Source organism: Nannobrachium achirus (assembly GCF_963921795.1).
Source record: "Nannobrachium achirus genome assembly, chromosome: 5".
Lineage (NCBI taxonomy): Eukaryota > Metazoa > Chordata > Actinopteri > Myctophiformes > Myctophidae > Nannobrachium > Nannobrachium achirus.
In genome coordinates this window covers 39331269-39354071 of record NC_137814.1, presented here as the reverse complement: position 1 = coordinate 39354071, position 22803 = coordinate 39331269, and the positions used below count along the sequence as shown (strand labels likewise).

At 41.7% G+C, this 22803-nt stretch overlaps 2 protein-coding genes across 2 annotated transcripts; both read right to left on the bottom strand.

The window, feature by feature from the left end:
• Positions 1-4932: 4932 nt before the first annotated feature.
• On the bottom strand, positions 4933-13836 carry cnn2 (calponin 2). Its single transcript, XM_080725312.1, has 7 exons — positions 13692-13836; positions 9928-10049; positions 9681-9747; positions 8784-8921; positions 8217-8333; positions 7292-7438; positions 4933-5927 (listed from the first exon to the last, which is right to left on the bottom strand). Exons 1-7 carry the CDS (start codon positions 13746-13748, stop codon positions 5619-5621), a joined length of 957 nt encoding a protein of 318 aa, XP_080581438.1. The 5' UTR covers positions 13749-13836; the 3' UTR covers positions 4933-5618.
• Positions 13837-17477: 3641 nt separating this feature from the next.
• Positions 17478-22803, bottom strand: crsp7 (cofactor required for Sp1 transcriptional activation, subunit 7). Its single transcript, XM_080725455.1, has 3 exons — positions 22534-22803; positions 21121-21195; positions 17478-20991 (listed from the first exon to the last, which is right to left on the bottom strand). The coding sequence occupies exons 1-3, from the start codon at positions 22603-22605 to the stop codon at positions 19285-19287; spliced, it is 1854 nt and encodes a 617-aa protein (XP_080581581.1). The 5' UTR covers positions 22606-22803; the 3' UTR covers positions 17478-19284.

Genomic DNA, 22803 nt, shown 5'->3' with positions numbered 1-22803 from the left:
TCAGGTCTCTGTAAACTATCTTTCCCGGGAAGATAGAAAGAACCTGGTGCGTAGTGCTGATGCCAGTCACTGGACGCACTGATGGAGGGACCATTTCATCCATGTTGGATATCTTCTCTTCTTCGATCCACATGACAGTGACTTTTTCAGAGGACTTCTGTAAATACTCACACAGATCCCTCGGTGTTTGTAGGTCACTGCCTCCGAGGACATACATGTCTGCCTTACGCTTCAGCACCCCTCCCACACCATCAGGTGCGCCCTTTCCATGGGAACGCTCTGAAAAGTTCCAGGTGACCCTCTTGAATCCCCATGTATAAGGAATGCTGCTCATGAGGAAGCAGTTTGTGCGATTCCGGTACTGGGTTGCTGGCCCATCACTGAGGACATGCAGGGTGTCAATTGCATTGTCTTGTTTTCCTCGGAAATCATCAATAACTGGCTTGATGTGTGCCCACACAGCACGCTCATCATGGCGTAAGGACTGTGAAATGGTGGCATAGCACTGGGAGCCACTGACTGAGTAGGCAACTCCGGTATGCACTGTTGCCTGCTGCCTATTGCCACCAAAATGAAACGCCTGAATCTCTGTGTTTAGTTTACATGCATAGTTCTCAGAAAAGTCTATATGCAAGACCATTTCATTGGGTTGGATGCTCTCCTTGATGTGTCTGAACTGCTTCACCTGATGAAGCCAGTTGAGCTGATGACTTGCAATCGCACTGAGCCTCTGGTTGAACACATCAGTGAGTTCTCCATGTTTGTGTATTTTGGAAATAATAAAATCACATTTTCTGTACCACCCATTTTCTGTTGTCAAGTGTCTTATATTAACTGCTTATAACGGATAGTTATTATAAAGTGTTACCACAATATAAGGTTTAGGTTTCTGTGAAGGGGTTTCTGCTCTGTCTGATGAATTTGCTGTATCACCGAATGAAGCTAAATTAAATTATGTAAAAATGTTTAAAACGTTGTTTTAAACATGTTAAAATGTTTTAAATGGACAAAGGAAACATGGGACTTGTTATTTATTGTTATGTCTGTAGGAAAATACAGTATATATCATCTGGTGTGACAATCAAGTCATCTGGCGTGACAAGCAGATATGTCACACCAGATGACGAAGTGTCACACCAGATGACGTTTTCTGCATTTAGGACTACCTTGAGGCTACCAGGTACACATTAGCATGCTAACAACATGCTAGCTATAACAAAACAACCTAGATTTACATGTAATTATGACCAAAGTTTCAAATAACTTTTGCTTTATTAATGAAAAAGGTGTCACACCAGATGACATCCAGAAGTGCCACACTTGTCAAAGTTTCAACAAGATGGCATTTCATGAAAATGTTAAAATCATAACTCACCTCAGACACCTGTCTTGCAGTTGTGCTGGGAGTGCTGAATAGCCTTACAGAAGAAGGACCTCTCTAGCCCAGTAGGTGTCCAAATTATTGCCTGTTTAATTTTTCCAAACTAGTGTCACACCAGATGATTTTGGTTTGGGGGACAAAATCTTTTTGATCAGAAATGACTGAAAACATTATGCTTGGACTTTGAAAAGATATAGGCTCACAAATAGACATTTTTTTTGCCTAAATTCATTTTTAAATGAATTTTAGCAATTCTTTTTCTTAGTTTTATTCAAGTTCCCACTTTGAGAAACAAGGTCGGGACAGTCACACCAGATGACATTTACCATGTTTGGTTGAAGATTCTGAAGAAATGAGGAATGAAATGTTTTAATCTTGAGTAAGTTCACATAAAGCTTAATGTCCTGCACAATATTCAGAAGGTTTTTGACAAATATATGTTTTATTTATACATGTTTGACACCGAGGACAGCGAAAACGCTACGTCACGTCACCCACCCAAATATAAATAACGACTAATATAAATAACGACTATTATTTGGGGACACTTGTTAAGAAATTCAGCATTGAGCTTCACCCAGTTGAAGGCTGCTCAGATGGTTCTGATGAGGGTTTCAGGAGGAGCAGTATAGGATTTAAGTTTCTTGTTGAATGGACACCTCAACACATACTGTATAGCCGGGGCTGGAACTTGGGACCTTCCGTTTCATAGGCAGCCTTGCCTCTTTACCCTGCTCTTTACCCATTCAACTATAGCCTGCCCAAATAAATATAATGTAAATCCTGTATGATAAAATGTCTACATGCAGGTGGTTTATTAATCCACACATGCCTTACAGCTGGAGTAGTGAGAGTCTAGTGTGAGTCTTGATCTGCCCCTGACCCTATAGTCAACAAACAACAGGGTAGATAGGCACACAGAGTGCAAAGAGAACATTGTATTGCTTCAAAGAAACTGGGATAACAGACATAGCATCTGTCTAAACAACCTGCTATCTAACTAACATTCTTGACATTTTGTGTATTGGTGATAAGACATCCCAGTTTGACTGGGATTGTCCCAGTTTCAGGCTGGGTGTCCTGAGTCCCAACAAAATATCTAAAAAAAATGTCCTATAGTTTTCATAATTCCCTGTCAAATCGTCCCAGTTTTCACCACAATTAAAATAGGGGTAATAATAATATTATCAAGCTACTTGCTTTCAGCACTTACCGTACTGTACATAGACATTTATAATTTTTTGTCCCACCCATTATTACCTAACCATCATCCATGGTGTTGAAAAGTCACTAAAGGTCAGTCCACTCCACACCAATACAACTCCTTGCAACTGCCATTGGCAGGGGCGTCACAAGGGGGGGGGGGGGGGGAAGTGGGACTAGGGCCCAAGGTGGAGGGGCCTTAATTATTTTATAATTGAAAAATAGCAGCTCACAGCGCAGCACTCGGTGCCGCGCTGTGAGCTTGTAGATCTGCTATTTTTGAAAAGTCGTGAAAATGTGTGCAAATCTTTAAATATATGTATTTTTAAGCAAACATTTGTAACTCAAATTTTGCTTCTGGGGGACAACAGTCCCTGGAACTAAATATTTTGAGATGGGGTCCGTGGCCAAATACATCTCATTTTGGGGGTCCTTCACATGAAAATGTTTGAGTACCACTGACATAGAAACATAGGTTTTTCAAAAAACCATAGAAGGATTTGAAATATTCAAAGACTTGCACAATTCTTCACATTTTTTAAAATAGCAGATATACAAGCTCACGCTGCGAGCTTGTATATCTGCTATTTTTCAATAGTTAAAGTACCCAAGGCCCAGAATTTGCTATGACAAGTAGTTGCATGTTGTAAGGAGTTGCATTGTTGAGGACTGGCCTTAAGAGATTAAATAATTGTCACCCATCCTAATGGAAACACCTTGCATACATGTGTGCACGCTTAATCAACGTTCCTGGTTTGGGGGTTTGAAAATATGGCCCCCTAAATTTGTAGTCAAGCAAAGCAAATACAGTATAAGCGACAAAAACATGTGAACAAGTCACAGACATGTGACAATTAAGAGCACATATCAAGAACCAATGTGGATCAATATATAATATATTAAAGAATATATTCTCAGCACCCATGACCATTACATTGTTAGTAAGCCAGGGGTCCTCAACGTTTAACTGAGAGAGGGAGGAAGTACGGACCCCCACTAAATTGCATGAAATTGTGTTACAAACAAACATTTGTCTACAAAAAGGACTGTGTTGTTTTGTTACATATCATAATTGCTAATAATATGTTGGTTTCTTGTGTATTTTCAGACATAAAATCAATATATAATAATATAATAATTAAATTCATCAAATCCAATTGTGGTCCCAGATCTCCTGTTTAGACAACCTCATCAATAAGTGGTAAGTTTTGTCTCTCTCATAGATTGCACTTTACACACCAGACAATAAACTATAATATTGTTAAATGTTTTCTACTCTCGGAAAGTATATTTTGGATTGTAATGTTTCAATAATGTGTGCACAGCACTTTGTCAGTTGTCGTGCATTGGTCTTTTTTATGAGGTCATCAAAGCATTAGACACCAAACGACATTACCTTTGTCTGGTATGTAACGTAAGAACACACCTTTGATTCATGTTAGAAATGATAATTTACACAATGGTACAAAGATAACGGATGTCCCAAATACTCTGAAGTTGTGAAACCTTGTCTGACTTGTTTGAGAGCACTTGTCACTCACCGATCCAGTCATCTTATCAGGTGTTGAATGGTATTTTATCTGATGAATATCATTCTCTCGAGACAGAGTCTGTAGCTATAGCTGAACAAAGGAAGAGGGACAAACCCCGAGTGGGTGTTCCCTTTTCTTTGACGATGGCTTGCCAGATTGGATGAATATAGCTTGTATGAATAGTCTTCATAGTCATTGGCTTCTGAGCTGGGCTACATTACTGCAGTCAGCTTCAAGAGGATGAATGCCTTGTAACAAATGCTAACCAAAATTATACATTTTTATAATTTATTTGTAACATTTTATAAACTTCAAGAGGGTGAAGGCCTTGTGGCAAATGCTAATTACTCCCCCCCCCTTTTTTTCTTTTTACAAAATGACAACACATCTGATGAAGAAATAGCACATTTATTACAGTTTATTCACCAAAAATAATAATTCAACTTTTACAAATGTTTACATTATTTAAAAAAAAAAGGATCCTGAAGGAATGGGACTGTAAGATAGCAGTCCAATATGCAATGTTATTTGGTGTTTAGGCGCCAAAGAGACAAATAAGTATAAATAACGTTATATGATCACATATAAAAGCATGCTTGGTCCTCATTTCAACCATCACTTAGGTATAATGTCTTTAAAACACAACAAACAGGCCAATGAATTGAGTATTCTGTCTTGGAATGTTGAAAACTTCACTTGAGCGTCTATTTCTTTTTAATATTCTCTAATCCAAAGAAAACAAGCCTGGCTCCAGTTGAACTGGCTATGCAAACAAAGGAACCCCCCCCCCCCCCTCCCCCCCCAAACAAGAACGAAAGAAAGAAATTACACAGGAAACAAAAGAGTGAAATGAGTTGAGAGCAGAGATAGAAGATGAAGATGGTGGTGAGACAGTGGCTTGTTCCCACAAACCAATTTTGTTCCCTCGTCTGTCTCAGCAAATAACCAAACGTGCTTATCCTTTCTGTCACTGACTTAAATACTGAAAGGATGCAAGCAGTACTGTAAAACTACAAATTCACATTATTATTCACATAAACTATGATACACATACCTTTTATCTGGTTTTCACAAGAGTATATAAATACAAGAAAGTGTTTAGAACATGAACCTTTCATGTCACTCGTTTTCATGTCCACAAAGCAAAACAAAAAACCTACAGACTTTACTTATATGGGACATGGGGAAATACAGAGTGGGACTTTGGCACTGCATATACCTCCCTGGGGTACAGAAGCTGCTCACTGCTGAGCCAGATATTGACGGCTTTAGTGGTTACATTCTAAACACAATAGCCGTTTGAGCACAAATATAAAATAAAAATAAAAAATCACTGAAATATAATTCCTCGTGATATGTGTAACATCTCTCTTGCACAGATGTTGGTAAGAGGGAAATTTGATACAAAAGTATTTGGATATTACCCAGAAAGGTGCAAAATCCTATGAGTAACAACAATACAAAAATAATACAAAGCCTTCTTCTGTTTGCTGACGCTCATTCTAATAATCCGTCCCTTCCTCTACAACCTGTTCCTCTTCATGGTAACCTTGATAACCCTCGTCTTGGAAGTCTGGGATGAACTCGCGGGCTCCGCCATCTCCATTCTGGTCTTCTCCTTCTGCACCCTCACCGCCTTTGGGACAGTACTTGGCATCATAGATCTGCCTGCCCAGGCCGAAGTTCTGGCCACTCTGACTGGCTCCCTGGTTGGACCCCATCTGCAGGGACATGGTGCTGTTGTCACATTTGTCTGTGCCCAGCTTCTGGTCGTAGATGGCACGCCTCGTCCCTGGGGCTGTCATTCCAGCCTGGCGGAAAAGGGAAAGAGAGCGAGAGATATTTTAGACCTTTAGCACCTCTCTGACAAGTCATTGTGATAACCTTAGACACACCCTAACCCAACTTCTGAACACAAGGTCATATCTAGGTCTGGAGATTCTCAGCATTGACACTGATTTGTCACTGAACACAGCACTGGAACTAAATCCAGCTGGATTCTAGGCCAAAGAGATTGGATGTCAACTTTGCTTTGTTGGGGAAAATCCAGCAGGCTGTTGGAAGACTAAATACAAAACTGTTTAATCATAACAGGGCTCAAGAATAAACCATGCTTGGCCATGGTTGTCTGTGCTGTCCTGAATAAAGCATAAGTTTCACTATGCTCAGAGAAAATTATATTAAAACCTACAATCCAGGACTTATTTTAATGAATACATTTGTATTTTAACCAATCTGTATAGTATGAATATGAGGAAGAATAGGATAGGATAGACATTTATTGATCCAATGATCCCACAAGGGAAATTGAACTGACATAGGAAAATATATGTATTTTTATGCCTTTATTGATAGGATAGTAGGTTGACAAGAAATGGGGAGAGCGATGGAGAGTGACATCAAGGATTGTTAATATAGGAAGATACACCATCCCAATTGGAGCCAGTGACTAGAGGCGACATGGTACACAAATCCTTCAAAGTGTGCACCAGCGTCTGACAGAAATCTCACGCACGTCCTATGTTTACTGGTGCTAGATCCTGTGAGAGTGTGCTGCTAGGTCAGATAAAGGTCAATAATAAAGTAAACCTTCTCTCTGAAAAAAGCCATTTTAGTATGAACGTTTTGGAAATATTAGGTGACTTATGACGATCGGGTCCAATATTTAGTTCAGTGACCATAGGGATAAAGAATGGCCTCAGGCCATAATGTGTTAATGCTCTTTAGGTTTTGTGGAAAGCATTTTTAATCGTCTTGTTGAAATGTGCTACAAACATGCCTTGCCAATGCAGTCAGTGTGGAGACGTGGCTGTGTTTGATGGCAATTGCCTGGTTACACAGCCCTCAACCGCGATTCTCACCCAGAAACTCTGGTATCAAGTGCTCGGTGACCAAAGGAGCAAGACAGGGTGAACATTGGTCCAACTATTTCTGAAGCAATGTTTGAGCATCACAGTTGTTGTGATGTGGAAGGGGCGGTGTAGTGCGACATCTAGAGGCTGAATGTTATCTACAAACATGCTTTAACCTTTTTTGCCTCTTTGTTTGTTAGCATTGTTAGTATTCCTAATAGAATAGAAAAACCTATTGTTGTCAGCGAAGAATGCTAACAAGCCAATCTAGTAGTTAACCATTGAGTATTGACCATTGACAAACAACTAATGCATTCCAGTACCTGGCTAGCCCCCTTGTTGGTGCCCATTTGCAGGCTAATGGTGGAGTTGTCCATGGGCGGCAGGATGTGAGCTTTAGGGTCATACAAGTGCCTCCTGGTGCCATATGCGTTCATACCTGCCTGGCTTGCACATTTGTTGGTCCCCATCTAATGGTAGAAGTGAGAAGATACATGAATCGGTTAAAGAATTACAACAATTTAGAATTTTAGCAGACGCTCATAGCCAGAGTGACTTATAAGTGCAAAATCAGAGTAAGTGGAGTAAAGCATGAGCCCTAGTTGGCAAACAACAAGGTAAATAGTCACATAAGAAGAGTGCAAAGAGAACAATGCAGTGCCTTAAATAACCTAGGTAAACAACGACAAACCTAGTATCTGTCTAACATTCTTAAAATGTCTAGGTATCAATAGATGAACAATAGAACCCCTTGAACTGTTTTATGCTTCAATCTACTGTCACACCCACAGCTACAGCAAATCATATTAAACTTTTAAGACAACCAGTAGCATTCTGCCTTATCCTCACTCTTTAGTTTACAGCAATCCTCATATCTCTGTTTGACATGACTTGTTTCATGTGATGGCAACAAACCAGACAGGTTTAGAGAATTAGTGAGAACAATGTACAGGTGTTTACTAAAAGAGTGTGGTGTTGTAGCGTGGGAATGGTTTCGCAAGAGCCAGTGCACCTGTTTAAGCTGGTGAGCAATGAAACTGGCTCAAACTTAAAAATAGTACACACAAAGTCAAATCAAGCTATTATCAATTCAATCAATGGTGTGACAAAAGTGGGATTTACAAATCCTAGATTTGTGTATAAAAGGATTATATTCCAAATAAACAAATAATCTTAATAATATATAAATAATTCTACATTATTCACACAATTCATCCAGTTTTAAATTTAAATGTTTAGTGTTGGTACCTGCAGTCCGATGACACACTGTCCAGCCTTCATCTTCTCCTCATCGAATAACCTCTCCTGCTTGTCAGCATACTTTACACCAATATCTACACGGGGTTGGCAGCCTTTAGTCTTAGCCTGAGGGGGAAACATATAGTGTGTAAAGTTGTAGTGCCGGTTATCCAATAACATGGTCAGTTACCTTGTTAGGTTAAGACATTTCTGTATAGGCTTTGCATTACAATCAACTTAATATACTATGTATAGTATGCAGTTACATATTCAAATATATACCCTATTGTTAGTAAGAAATATAATAAACACATTTTCTATAAAGAATTCATTAATGTCCATAGATAGTCAGAACTACAAACAACGGTAAGATACCGGGACAACTTTGAATCAGAAATACACAGTACATAAGCTGGATCTTTTGCTTTAAAACTAGCCAAAGTAGTGGTTCTGCAAAATCCCTACATGCATTGTCACAATGTGACGCACTGTGAGCTTTAGATCATAGTTGTATTTGTCTTAAAACAAACTATATGGGGCTTCAGTGGTTAAAGCAAATCTGAAACTGAGTCTCACCTTGCCAGCAAGAGCGAGCAGCGTGGTCTGGACCTGTGTCATATTCCCGCTCTCAAAGATGTCGTTGGCCTCAAAGATATCGTTAGCCCTCAGGCCGTACGCTGTGATGGCTTTGATGAAGTTGGTCAGGTTTTCCAGCTGAAAACACACCAGATCTCAACATGAACAATAGCATATGCGAAGGATTTACAGGATTTGATTTAGGAGCAACAAGATTCTGCTTCTGTTTGGACACTGTCTTCATTTCCGGACCAAAAGATGAAAGCTGTATTTCCTGGATACATGTGACAGAAAATGCAATTATAAGCATGTTATAATCATAAAGTGTGTGTGTGTGTGTGTGTGTGTGTGTGTGTGTGTGTGTGTGTGTGTGTGTGTGTGTGTGTGTGTGTGTGTGTGTGTGTGTGTGTGTGTGTGTGCGTGCACGCGCGTGCGTGCGTGCGTGCGTGTGAGAGAAAGAGAGTGAATATGAGTGTGCGTGTGTGTGTGTGTGTGTGTGTGAGTATAGAATTCAACTCAGTCTTCAGCAGAGCCTGCTGTTGGCATCGGTCAGGCTCTAAAAATGCAAACGTACAGCTCAAACAACATAATTATGCTAGTGTGATCATGACCTAGCATGACTAGGTATGACATCTCATCTGGAAAGAACAGATCGAAAACAGATCTGTTGAGTAACTGTCCATGTCAGTGTATAACTAAATGCATTATTAATAAGTGTGTATAAATGTTGATTGTCTTTAAAGGAAACAAATTGTAGATAGATAGATAGATAACTTTATTAAATGAAAGTATGAAAAAGAAAAAAAGACTGTTGTGAACAGAAAATAGTAGTACTTAAAGTCTGTATGGTAATTATGAAGGCAGTGAATTAGAGCAACATGCTTTGAACAAACTTACTTGATGCCAGTTCATGGATGACTGGTTGACCTTTTTCACAGAGCCTGGCTGAAGTTTGTTGATCAGTCTTTGGGAAAGAGAAAGAGAGAGAAAGAAAGATTACTTATAATTTTAGGGGAAGCATTTCAGGTGGAGAAATGGGAGCTTTGGTTATACCGTAACTCTTCAAACAGAGATAAGACATGGTGGGTAGACATTACACACTGTGTGGGAGTGTGACATGTGATGCCCTAAGAACATTACTTACTCGCACAGTATGACACCATTCTTCAGGCCTTTCTGGAAGTCAGGTCCGATGGAACATCCAGTCACATCCTCAATCCAGACCCTCAGCTCCTCCTCCTTCTGGAGGTCATACTTCTGAGCAATCTGATTGGACAGAGAGGTCAATGGTCAGATGTGTTTCACAATCAGACATACAGTAATTAGGGAAAGTCCTTATGCACCAAATGAGAAACATGTTTGTCCCCATATTCATGTATTTTATGTATTAGGGACATGACTTGTTTAATGAGTACACAACATGCATAATACGCACACACAGACAAAAGCCTAATTCATTTAAGGGCTGCATATACACATAACAAGAGTTATATGCATATTTATATAGATATACACATTGAAATTAAACCCAAACTATTGTATGGACGTCCTATTTTAATTATTTATAGAAACCGGTGAGAAGTTGAGCCTTGGTAAGAGAACAAACAATCAACTCAAGAGATGACCAGACAAACCTAATATTTACCCATGACAACATTCGAAATATGCTACCCACAGACCTATATTATGCAGTCACAGTGTATGTCAATACTAGCAGTCAGATGTTTATTGTGACTGGTTTCACGGTCACTCCTAAATTTCACACTTGGACCAAATGAGATATATTATGTCTCAGTGGTGTTTTCCTTTAAACTTCTACCTTCATGGGGTGACATTGACATGGTGTGACCTAAAGCACGCACACACACAACTACATCCTGTTGAGTAAACTACTTCATTCTCTCCTGAAGCCCAGGGAAGGGGTGGGTTCAGTTTTATGTGATTTAACACACACTGACTCTCCTGTGAGGCTTGTTATTAGCTTTAGGAGCAATGCTCTGATTTAGAAACTTTACAATCAATTACACGTGTGTGAAAGGCACATTAAATTGGCCTCCAAAGGGTAAACTGTGTGCATGCAATGATGGATAGGCCAGTTTTTCAGCAGGAAAGCATTTCTGAACCATGTGTAAAAATATAAATAGATAAAGAAGTAAATAAATACAAATCACTCTATAAAACTTAAGCAGCTGGCCTGCTGAGGTATTATACTCCTTTGATGAGTGAAATACAGGCAACACAGTTTAAGAAAAGTTGAGTGAACACAAACCAAGAGGCAATGTGCCACTAACCAAACCACAGAGTACCATACTATATACAGTACATGTCGCTTGTAGTCCAATGACAGTGGATTGTACTTCTAAGGAATGTCTGTCCGTCCTCTAATTACATTTGCTTCATACAGTTATCCACATGTTAAAATAACACTGGTTCTAGTCTATAGTTTAATTGCCCTTAAGGCGTTTTAGAGATGTAATTTAGAGGGACAGGCTGAACTCAAGGAATTTATCCTCAAGGAATTTGTCTTGTGGTGCTTGAATAAAAGAGCTGAATAGGGCAGCAGTTAGGGCACTGTATTCATCCAGTGGATGAAAAGGGACGATGAAAATACTCTAAGGTTTTGCCAACTACAGCTAGCGTAGTTTGAATTCTTTCGATTATTTCCCTAGCCATGGGTCGGGAGCCCTTTGTAGGTCACAGACACATTAATTGGGTTGTGAGTAAATAACACTCTTTTTTTGTGTATCCTACATTTTTTTAAGGGAACAGAAATCAAAGGGGGAAAAAAAGTGATTGTAGTGAAAATAGACGATCTACAAGCTCAAAAGTTCGTAACATGTCACATTGCCAGTGTTGTGAGCTTGTAGATCGGGTATTCATTAGTTTGGGTCCCAGGAAGACATCAAAATTCTCTTTTAGGTCTCGAGCAGCTAAAAGGTATGGAGGACTATGTCTGTGTAGAATGCTGTCAGCTATTTGCCGCATCCTCAAGCCTTGAGCCGAGAGGAAGGAAAAGTGCTAATCCTTGAATGCCTCACATTTCACAGAGGAGGCGACGTCACCAGTGGCAGGAAATACCAGTCAGCTCAACATCTCCATAACTCGCTCCTCAAGGAGGACATAATGCTAACTGAGTGAATCAACACCCATTCTTTACCACCCAGGCCCAGCACACTTTGTTCTGTAGACCTGCAGAGATGTGGGGAGGGGACAGGACCCTCTCTCTCTCCCTGCCATACAAGGGCATGCAGAGGAATGCAAATGGAACTATAAATCAGCTGATGCTGGGCTAAAGGCACCTTGGTATGTATGTATGTGTCAGAGAGTAGACTCACTGATTGAAATGCATAGGCACTGCAGCCAGTTCAGCAGTCATAAGTTATTCTAGTTATGACACTGTAATAGGGCCTCTGCAGATTGCTCTGTGTGACTGAATTCCCCCCTTGGGATAATAAAGGTATCTATCTATCTATCTATCTATCTATCTATCTATCTATTGCCAACAACTACTGTAGTATATACCTCCTATTTGCACCTTATGTTGCACCCATTGATTATCAATATACTTAAGGGACAGGACTGTGATGATGGTGGTCGGAATTTCAACTCACTCACTTTGTTATGATAAAAAAATAAATTAAAAAAATCATTGAAAGTCTATACATACACACATGACACTTTTATCAATGTCTTTTTAAAGACATTGAGAAAATAAAGTCAGAGCTGCTCACTTCCTTAGTTTTCTGGCAGATGTTATTGGTATCATTCAACACTGCTGTAGGCCTGCACGCACACAGTCTGTGCTTGAAAGAGCACCATCTCCAGCATCAACAGTGGAATTTTAAGTGGATACGGCTGATGCGGGCAGGTCCAAATAAACAAGGTGTTTTATAACTATGCCGAGGCTGCTGTATGTTGCACATTCCCAACTAGTTGGCCATTCTGACCCAAGCTGCACTTTTAGGCATTGGTTCTCAAAGTGGTCGGATTTCCAGGGGGTCCCCATCTAAATGATGGTTAGGAACCAAATGAACGCTTGTACACTGCAGAGAGTGTACAAATGGAACCAAATGGACGTTACTCAAAGTTAAATTAACATTACATACAATACAATTGGGGTCTCAGAGATATATAGAAATACAATTAAATGGGGTTCGTATTATATAGCCTAATGCATGTCAAACCGGGGGTCTGGTAATCACTGCTAGAGCCGTATAGGCTTTAGTTCAAATCTTCTCTTGTGGGGGTCCCTGGCATATCTTTTCAAATGGGGGTCCGCGGGCTAATAAGTCACAAGTGTCAATTTTACATGAAAAAGTTTGAGAACCACTGATGTAACATGAGTGGAGCAGAGAAAGGTAAAGGCCGCTTTAGCACAGACAGTAGAGACTGAGCAATGGAGCGGAACGGCCACATCGGACCTTGGACAAAGGATGGATGACGAATAAGGCCTACATTATGTCCTAATGCGGATCATAACGCAACGAGCTGCATGCTTTGCTTGGGAAAACATAACAATAAAAGGGAGAACATTTTTGCGACCAGGACTACCGGTAGTTATTTTGCCCAAAGGAGGGACAACGCCCATAGACAACTTTTTTTTTGTGCGTGTCCTCCTATAGCAGCACTTAAACCATGCCTTTCTCATTACAAAACTTCCAATAGGCGATATGCTCCAAAAGTGGAAAACACGTTAAATAATGTACCATATGGCAAACTTAATCTCAAATCCCAAATAATAAAAACAAAAAACATTTAATGTAACTGCAGTCAACACCCCCTTTTGTAACCTGTGATTAGAAAAGCCGTCCGAAGTCGCATACCTTTATGTATAAACACTTAAACTACCCAACTTGTGATAAAGCATTTTATTACATTAGTACGACTATTTCCATTGATTTCACGTACCTTGTTTTTGACCTCCGCAGAGAACCCGTAGGCAGGACCTTTGTTAAAACCAGACATTGTTGATACGACTCGTCGACTTCGGGATACTTCACGTGTAATGGGAACCACTTCGAGAACAGAAAATACTGCGCGAAACTGCGTCGTTTGGTTTCTCTTCCAATGAAACCCAGGCTAGTGAAAGTGAACTAAATACTTCCTCTCTCTCCTGCGGGCCACCAATTAGAACGCTCCCACGCTGCAACGCTTCGTTAATCGATTCGAGGCTCCACCTTTTTCCCCTTTTCTCCCCGAGGTCGTGATTGATATCAAAAACTCCTTATATGGAATGAAACTCCCAAATTCCTGAATGGGGGGGAGTGCCCCTCCAGGTCCCACCCTACATGCCAGACATGCAGCGGCCCCAGTCGCCTTCCTTGAGTCACTGTCGGGAGAGAAAAAAGAAAAAGAAAAACATGCTAGAACTGCAAAAAGTTCGTGAAGCTACCAGATAGTAATGAGAAACTGAGGTGACGTAATGGTAGACCTGTAGGGCCTGATTTTCAGAATGGATGACGCGCGCGCGCGCGCGCGCACACACACACACACACACACACACACACACACACACACACACACACACACACACACACACTCATTCCAAGGTTTTCTGTACTGCTTTGGAATGATGAGAATGTCTAGAGCACTGAATTAGATTATGAGACCATGGTTGAAAGCTTAATGGATCAGCTTGCATTTTTAGCTACTTCTGGGCAAAGGGGCTGATAATAGGAAACGGCTGGAGGCCAGGGTCAACTCAATGGCATCACTACTACTACATTGCCAATATATTTAATATGCCTTTCCTAAAACCATAGCAATATTATTACGTAGTCCTTCCTGATTGATGTCTGAACACCTGAATAAAAAACAGTAGAAGAAAATACAACTGAGCTAGTCTGAAACTGCATGATGGCAACAAGCGGCCAACCCTCTATTTTCAGTAATCAGCTATACATAGTAGGCTACTTTTGTTTTTTTTCCTTTCAATCCTGAATAAGTACTCTAACTTTAATAAACTACTTTTGTAAAATCAAGAATCACAGAGACAGCTAGAGTATAGGCCCAGGCCTAGCCATATGCCAGTTATGCTTTTATGATACAAATGGTTTCGTACTTTCACATCAGTCATAGTAGTGACCATGTCAATTGCAATGGTTAATTAGAGTATAGCCGATAATCTTTAAAAGCTACTTTTGAACTTTTGGGGACAGGAATAATACCAGTATAGACTCCCTAATCGGGAGATAAGCGACAAACTTTAGAAGGCAATCATTGCTAATCAGCTTTGTGTGATTTTAGGCCAAAATCTGTAGGAGCAGTGTCCAAAAATGTGTTTAGCAAAAATCAGCCTGATGTTGGTGCTAGAAGAGGGCCATGTGAGAAATGAGGGGTGGAGGTTGTGTTTTTCCATCCAAGGAGTGTGTGTGCAAAGTTTGGCATTGATAGGGCCAACGGTGGCAGAGATATGACTAGGGCAAAAGTGTGACGTGACGGACAGAGTGACAGACACACTGACAGACAGCCGGTGGAGCTTTTCATAGTAACTGCGACTTGACGGTCACAATAACTTATAATTGAGTCATTTTCAACATTAATATATAATTAGCGTTGTTGTGTGGAAAACCCCCTTCTGTGTTGCCTGGTAGGCCTAAGGTGATCAGTGACATCATGAAGATGTACTCTTTTTATTTTTATGATGTGTACTCTTTGGCTTGCAGAGTAGGCCTACATCTTAATGATGTCACTGATCACATGACCCCACAATCAACCCTTCAGTTCTAGTCAACACAGAAGGGAGGGACTTTTCTTATTTCCACACAACAACTCTAAGGTATATTAATGACATTCAATGTTGAAAAGGAGTGGTATTCCCATTTAAGTCAATGGGCCTGCTTAGGCTACTTCAGGATATTCTATCACTGGAGAAGAGAAGCCCTCTGTAGTTTAGGCCTACAGAAAGTTCTGACTGATTTTAAGCGGATGGTCAAAGGAGCGCAAAGGGAGCAAGGATGTAAACACCTGTCTTGCTTTTCATACACCCAACATGGACAATTACACCATACAATTGCACACACAATGGCAAGAGTGACTCAGAGTCTGAAACACAGCATTCATGATGTCATGGCGGTAACTCAAGTGGACACATTCACCTCAGAGAGGGAGTAGGCTGGCTACGCCTTGCCTCATCCCCTTGGCTTCGGGCAATGTGAGCATGTGTGAGGGTCTCACAGGTGAGGTAGTTGTAGGCCTACTGATGAGTAGCCTGATAAATCAGTCCGCACATTACCACCTTAGTGTGTGAAGAGTCTGACGCTTGCAGTCAGGCTAACTGATGAGTAATACACCAGCCTGTGATGAAACACGCAGCAACATGCAGAAGGCAGGCAGTGAAATATTTGGAGTCACAGCCAATGAACTGACTTGATTTAAGATCCCCAACCAAAATCAACACTAAAAAAACCACTATACAAGCAGCTTTTCACTGGTTCACAGAAGAAAAAAAATCACACCCGTGTGAACTGAGCGGTGGTTGTGGAGGCTGCGCAACAGCAAAACAAATATAAATATAATAATAAAAATAATAATAAAAAAGATTTAAAAAAGATTAAAAACAAATATAAAAAATAATAATAATAATAATATGGGGGGGGGGGGGGGGGTGCTTGTGTGTGTGACCCCCCCCCCCCCCCCCCCCTCCCCGTGTGTGTGTGTGTGTGTGTGTGTGTTGCAGTTGATTTTCAGGCTAGAAGCAACAGCACCCTCTTTGGTCAACCAGTGGTACTAGGCTACAGACAGACATACATACATACATACATACATACATACATACATTCATATATACACTGATACACACATGGCCGTGCGTGCGTGCGTGCGTACCTGTGCATGCGTGTGCGTGCGTGTTTGTTGCAATTGATGCTCAGGCTAGATTCAACATCAGGCTACAGACACATACACGGATACACACTCCTGCATACACCTCAGGCTACAGACATACACACACGGCCATTCTAAGGAGCGGCGTCACCACCGCTCAAAAAATGAAATGTGTCAATTAATCAATTCGTCCCTTATATCAGGTTTGAAGGGGGTACTTACTCTGAACATGATAAAAAGAACATGCAGGGACACAGTTAAGGACAGTTAATACACTAATTGTTGTATCAAAAAACAAACAAAACAGCAAGTGATTGATTGCATATTTACACAAGTGAACATGTTTGCCTGTTACATCTCAGTCTAAGTTTGCTAAGCCATGATTGGAATGTCTCAATTCTTAGCTAAAACCTCTTATTTGTCACACATACTGAAGTCAGTGTACTCTATAAACAAGAGAACAGCACCTTTTTTTCAACACTACATAAAGCATACCCATAGGCTAAGTGCTCCCCCTTGTGGATGAATCTCTCCATTGTTGGGGGAAAAACAAATCGTTGAACAATGCATGATAGGGACAGACAACACAAACAAACGAAAGCAGCCAGCTCAGTCAGTCAGTCAGTCTGACTGGCTGCATAGACTGAAAAAAAAAACAAAACAAAAAACAAACGTCACAGGGGTTCATGGCTAAATGTTTATCATCAATACATTCACATGACGTAGGCGGTAAAAGGAAAATAGTCAATTGTGCAGAGGATTTAGATCACTTTATTTTCAAACAAGAGATGTTGTTAAACACTGAACAAATAAAGATGCCCTAGTCAAAAAACAAAAAAACTCCTGATTCTTATCATCCATTGTTAGCACTTTCCTTTATTGCGAGCATTGCTGTTGTGCGGGGTTGTCATTGTCTGCAATTTCACCCATACTTAAGAGTAAAAAAAGAGAACGGCGCATATTCCAGATTTTATAATCAAACATGGAATTTGGAATTCTCACACATAAACCTAGATCCAAGGACAGGCGTGTTTTATGCGGAAGCAAATCCAGATTTACCATTTACCAAGGCACATTGGTAGGGATGGAAGGGTCAATGAATGGATGGATGCATGAATGCATGGTTTACACACCATCTGGTCTTGGGCTCATTACTGTCACTTGTGGGCAACAGGTGAATAGAAGAAATAAGGGACTTATGACAATCAGACTTTTGTCAGATGGAAAACGATGTTGCACGCAGCTTTCTCTCCCTCTTCGTTCTACATTGGTTGACACATCACAGACAAATGAGTTTGATAAGAGCGACTGGATATCTGGCGTCTATTATGTACAAACAACTGGAACTTAAGGGTGGTAAAGATCATTCACTATACACACATTTATCAAGTCAATGAAATGACTAACAAGTTGTCAACTTATGTACATGTGCAGGTCTGAACGCTGTACCCTCACTAAGGCTTGATTTGTACTTAATTGTCGCAGGTGTTGTGTGAAAACAGACGATCTACAAGTTTCGCAAAAAATTGAAAGCTTGTAGATCGGCTATGTGGTATGTGACAACTAAGGCAGTTTGAACGTTTCTAAACATCATGTGATGGAATTCCAGAAGGAAATAGACTGAAATGTTTTGTTTTTTTGTACCAATTTGTAGAAGCTATTGAAGGAGTTAGTATCACTCCGCTTAAACCATGTAATTGAATTTTACTCTGAGACATGGACAAATTGAAGCACAGTGGTGACAAGAGAGCGAGAGAGTGGGTGAGGGGTGGAATATGGAATGTTGGTGACCAATCACATTGACCAACCTTAAAAGAAAACAGCATGCCTCTTTTGCATTGCAGAACAGGCCAACAACATTGTGATGCAAACAGGGAAGGAAAAAAAAGCTTGTTTGTTGTTTTTGAACATCTGTTTTGTTACACCTCCCACAAAAAAAACCCTGGTCAAAATAAATAGATGCATACATGGTAAGAAATTTATAATTTAGTCTTTAGATCTCACATAAAGCTTCTCGTAACTGCCAAATATGCGACAGTATTCCACACACTGGGCATGCTTGGCTTTACCTGTGCTAGATGAACTCATTTGAACACCTTTCTTCAAGTTAGTGGCCCAGACTGGACAGCTAAACCCCATCTTCCCTCCAATAATATAGAACCCTGATTTATTTTTCTTAGTAGCTAGAAGGAAGGAAGAAGGATTTATAGTATTGCCATAGTAAACCACAAAGGGCTATGATACATGTACTGTACAGTGGCAAATTTACTCATTTACGATTAGGTAGACCAGATCTTTGAAATACTACAAGCACAGGTATCATAGACAGATTTGAGGTTCCTGTGGATGATACTCTCCAGTTGTCCTTTTTACTTCCTAGAATAGTAGCAGCACTCTACAAGCAGGGCCTCATCATTCCTGTGGCTTTCATTTTGAAAAATAGAACAGAAACAGCCCTTACTTTGACAAACGCAACGTTTTCTTTTATTAAACATCTCTTTTCTCTTTCTATACCAAAACCTCAATAAGATTATCTTTGAAAAGGAGGAGAGGCATGGAGGGAGTTTAGCTGGTCTGGCTTTCCCCAAACTCACAGTGGACAAACAAAATCACAAAGTACTCTCTGTGGAGATGCAGCAAGAAAGGAGTTGAGAGGACAGCCAGCTTCCCAAGCTCCTCAGTCTAGGCAAACATATGGCAGGATGTTCAGTTTGCTTTCATCCCCATGAGGGTCCAACGATATGCACTCTGTCCAGTCATACCAGGTGCCGTTGGTGTCGGAACAACCGTTCACCCCCGACCAATGCTGTGTGTTTATCCTGACTATGTCCTCGTCCGTCACCTCTCGGCTGATGCCCGGCTTATCCACAACCGTGCAGTCCGTCTGCAGAACATGCGTCTTCCTTTTCTCCTTGATGTCGTGTTCCTCTCGTTTCAGGTACTCTGACATGAAGAAGTGTGCACTGGGGGCCTGGACCCCTGAGGAAGTGAGCACATTGCTCTGGAGGTTCAAGTAGGACTGGATGATTTCGTTCCTGGAAAGCTCCTTCCAGTTTGTCTGTTGGAAAGGGTTGGATGTGGTGGCTTGATTGGAAACAGAGGGCTGCTGCTGCACAGAGCTCTCAGTTCTCTGTCTAGACTCAGCAGGGTCAGGCATGAGGGCCTCCTCTGTGTGAGAGGGTTCTTTGTGTACCATAGGTTTGATCTGACCTGTTACAGGGTCAAAGGTTATCCTGCGCTCTTTTAATCGTACAGGCTTAGTCATGTCCTCTATTTTCTGGCCATCTAGGTTGACAGAATAGTCTCTAGACCTGTACTTCTTTCTCCTCTTTCGGTCTGAGGAGGATCCCGCTACTTCTGCATCGAGCTCTGCCCCAGCCACCTCGGGGGACAACAAAGAGGAGGGCATGTGCAGTTCAGAGTTGTGTAGTTGGAGCTGGGGGTGAGAGAGGGGAGGGGAGACTGAAGGGGATTCCAGTGTTGGAGTTGCGTCAGGTGGGGCGCAGTGGGGAGGGGCTTCTGAGGAACTAGCCCAGTGCATTGAAGAAGACTTATGAGGAGGAGGCAGCCCATCACCAAAGGGCGACGGGGCTGGGGAAGTTAAAGGCTGGGACAAGGGCATGGGTGAACCCCTAGAAGACGGGCTTGGGATAGATGTCCCTTTTGGTGCACATGTTGAGGAGCGTTTAGACATCGTTTCCTGCTTCACGCTCCTTGGACTGTTGGTGGTGCCACGGGGACTTTTGGCTTGATAATTCCCCCCTCCTCCGGCACCACCACCACCTCCACCCCCTTCGTCCATTCGGGCATGCTGTTGCATCACAGCAGCCTTGATCAAAATGGAAGTACTAGGTAGTTTGGCCACTCCAGGGGAGCTGGGGCGAGGTTTGACAGCATTGATGGGGATTCTGGGGAGTTTATCGCTTTCAACGTGTTCTGTCCGAGATAGCTCAGGAGACGGCACAACCTCCTTGTCAGGGAGAGCCTCTGGACTGCCTGCGATCCCGTTGGTGGGGGGTGTCGACACAGAGTTATTGTAAGAAGAAATCTTAGAGATTTTGGCTGGTAAGTGAACTCCGCTATCTCGGTTCTCACCCCGACGCTTGCGGCCACTCGATTTCTCTGCTTTGGGTGAATATGTGTTGTGAACATCATTTCTAATTTTGACTTCAGGAAGGCCCTTGACTGGCACAGAACTGTCAGGGGGAGAGGGATCTGTCCTGCAGGGATGGGAACCGCCATTAGTAGAACCAGAGACACTCACAGCTGGCCCCGGCTCTATCAACTTCTGCCAGTTCCGTAAGAGTTTCTTCGCACGCTTGGCAAGGTCTTCATCCTTGGTTTTCTTCCTCACGTCATTGATTAGTTTTCCTAAGCGAGTCTCCTGCATGAATAACATTAAAGAGAGAAGTCAGCCTATGAAACTTAATTAACCACCACACACGCGCGCGCACACACACACACACACACACACACACACACACACACACACACACACAGTCAAGTTACTTACCTCTAGTTCTTCTTTGGTGATGGGAACCTTTTCCAGGTAGGTAATTACTTCTAATACAACCACCATATTGCAAATCTGGATGAAGATAAAGAATATACATTGTTGTGCAATAGACATTACCCACACACACACACACACATCAAATTGTAGCTGGTCTGCGATTTTCATAATGCGACAGACTACAGCAGTAATGTGGTATATTGTAGACATAATTTGTTTGTAATTACTTTTAGTATGAAGATGGTAATATAATGACAATAGAAGTTTTAAACTCATTCTGGGATAGGGTGTTCACTTCAAACATCCTTAAAGTGCTTTCTTGAAACATATTTGACTAAGAGAAGTCTGCAAGCGAGCGAGCTTGCTCACTCGCTTGAGAACCAAAGCGACGTTTAAAAGTGGAGGCTGACAACTGTCAACTCAAGGGAACCATTTTACCCTTTGACAGCAGCAGGAATTAATTGAAAAGTAAAAAGTAAATGCGTTGCGTTTTGGATTTACTTGAGTACAGTGCTCACTGCTAAGAAAGTCAGGCGTTGTGAGTGATGCATGTACGCTTGGCTGCTAACGTTTACGTTCAACTTGGAAAGGGAAACTCCGGCTACTTCCTGAAAGGTAGCTAGCGTTTTAACAACTAGCACCTGCCACGATCACTCCCGTCAGTGTGAGCATATCTCTGAACCAGCAAAGGCAACGTTCCTGGGTCAATGACGAGGACTTTAGTGGGACATAATGTGTACAGCGCAGAACACACAGCACGTTAACGTGCGCATGAGACTTAACGCCACACGAACTTGTTCCTTTCCAGAAAATAGGCCAATCCCTCCTCAGTGAGTTGGCTAAGCTAACAGCTAGCAGGCTCAGATGCCAAGGTAGCGTCAATGACGTCACAAACAACCTGGAAGTGTGTGTACCAAGTGTCGCTGGACAAAATGACATTATTTGAACAGCATAAGTACACCCTTTCAGCTAGAAATTCGTCACTTTTTGACGAGCAAACGGCTCTTGCGATTAAGTACAAAGGGTTGTCTTAATAACTTGACATTGGGTCCCGTGAATCTGAAGCACTTCCGCTTAGATGACGCTTACTTATGACATAACTGTCGATTCCTCCATACGTTTACCCAAGCTAGCGGGCTAACAGCTTTAGCTAACGCTGGATAAGCTGTCAACTCAAGACCCCCAGTCGTCGCTCCGCAACTTGAAAGAAAACATGTGGTGAGTCCTCGTGAAACTGCCAGCGCGGAGAAAACAGTCACTTCTTTTGGTCAACATTGTACACGTTGCAAGGTTAAACGACCCGGTGAAGTTTGCCGATAAAAGCAGGTAAACAAGCTAACGTTGGCTATATTTGTTTACCTGCTTTTTTAACACCGCGGCTAGCGCTAGCTAACGGGGCTCAGCTCCACTCACATTGCTGTGACTGTCGATGGCCTGCAGCAGCCGGTCTCTCATCTGCTGCGGAGTTGCGGAGGCCGTTGTCATTGCCCGTTCGGTGTCCGTCCGGCGGATGGTTGGGAGGAATCCTCCTTAAATAAAGCGAACGCTGGCTCACTGGCTGATGACACTCAGACGCCCTCAATGAGATGTGCTACCAGGCGCCACAACTGCATATTCTCCCCCCCCGTCGTCGCTGTGTGTGCGCTATAAGGTTGGTTAGATGTCACATGGAGTCGGGTGTGT

Coding starts and splice junctions, on each gene's coding strand:
- cnn2 (XM_080725312.1), bottom strand. CDS start 13,748: ATGTCTGGTTTTAACAAAGGTCCTGCCTACGGGTTCTCTGCGGAGGTC. Junction 8,922..9,680: donor CATCCATGAACTGGCATCAA/GTAAGTTTGTTC, acceptor GTGTGTTTTCAG/CTGGAAAACCTGACCAACTT. Junction 5,928..7,291: donor CCAACAAGGGGGCTAGCCAG/GTACTGGAATGC, acceptor CTTTTCCGCCAG/GCTGGAATGACAGCCCCAGG.
- crsp7 (XM_080725455.1), bottom strand. CDS start 22,605: ATGACAACGGCCTCCGCAACTCCGCAGCAGATGAGAGACCGGCTGCTG. Junction 21,196..22,533: donor CCATCGACAGTCACAGCAAT/GTGAGTGGAGCT, acceptor ATCTTCATCCAG/ATTTGCAATATGGTGGTTGT. Junction 20,992..21,120: donor TCACCAAAGAAGAACTAGAG/GTAAGTAACTTG, acceptor TTATTCATGCAG/GAGACTCGCTTAGGAAAACT.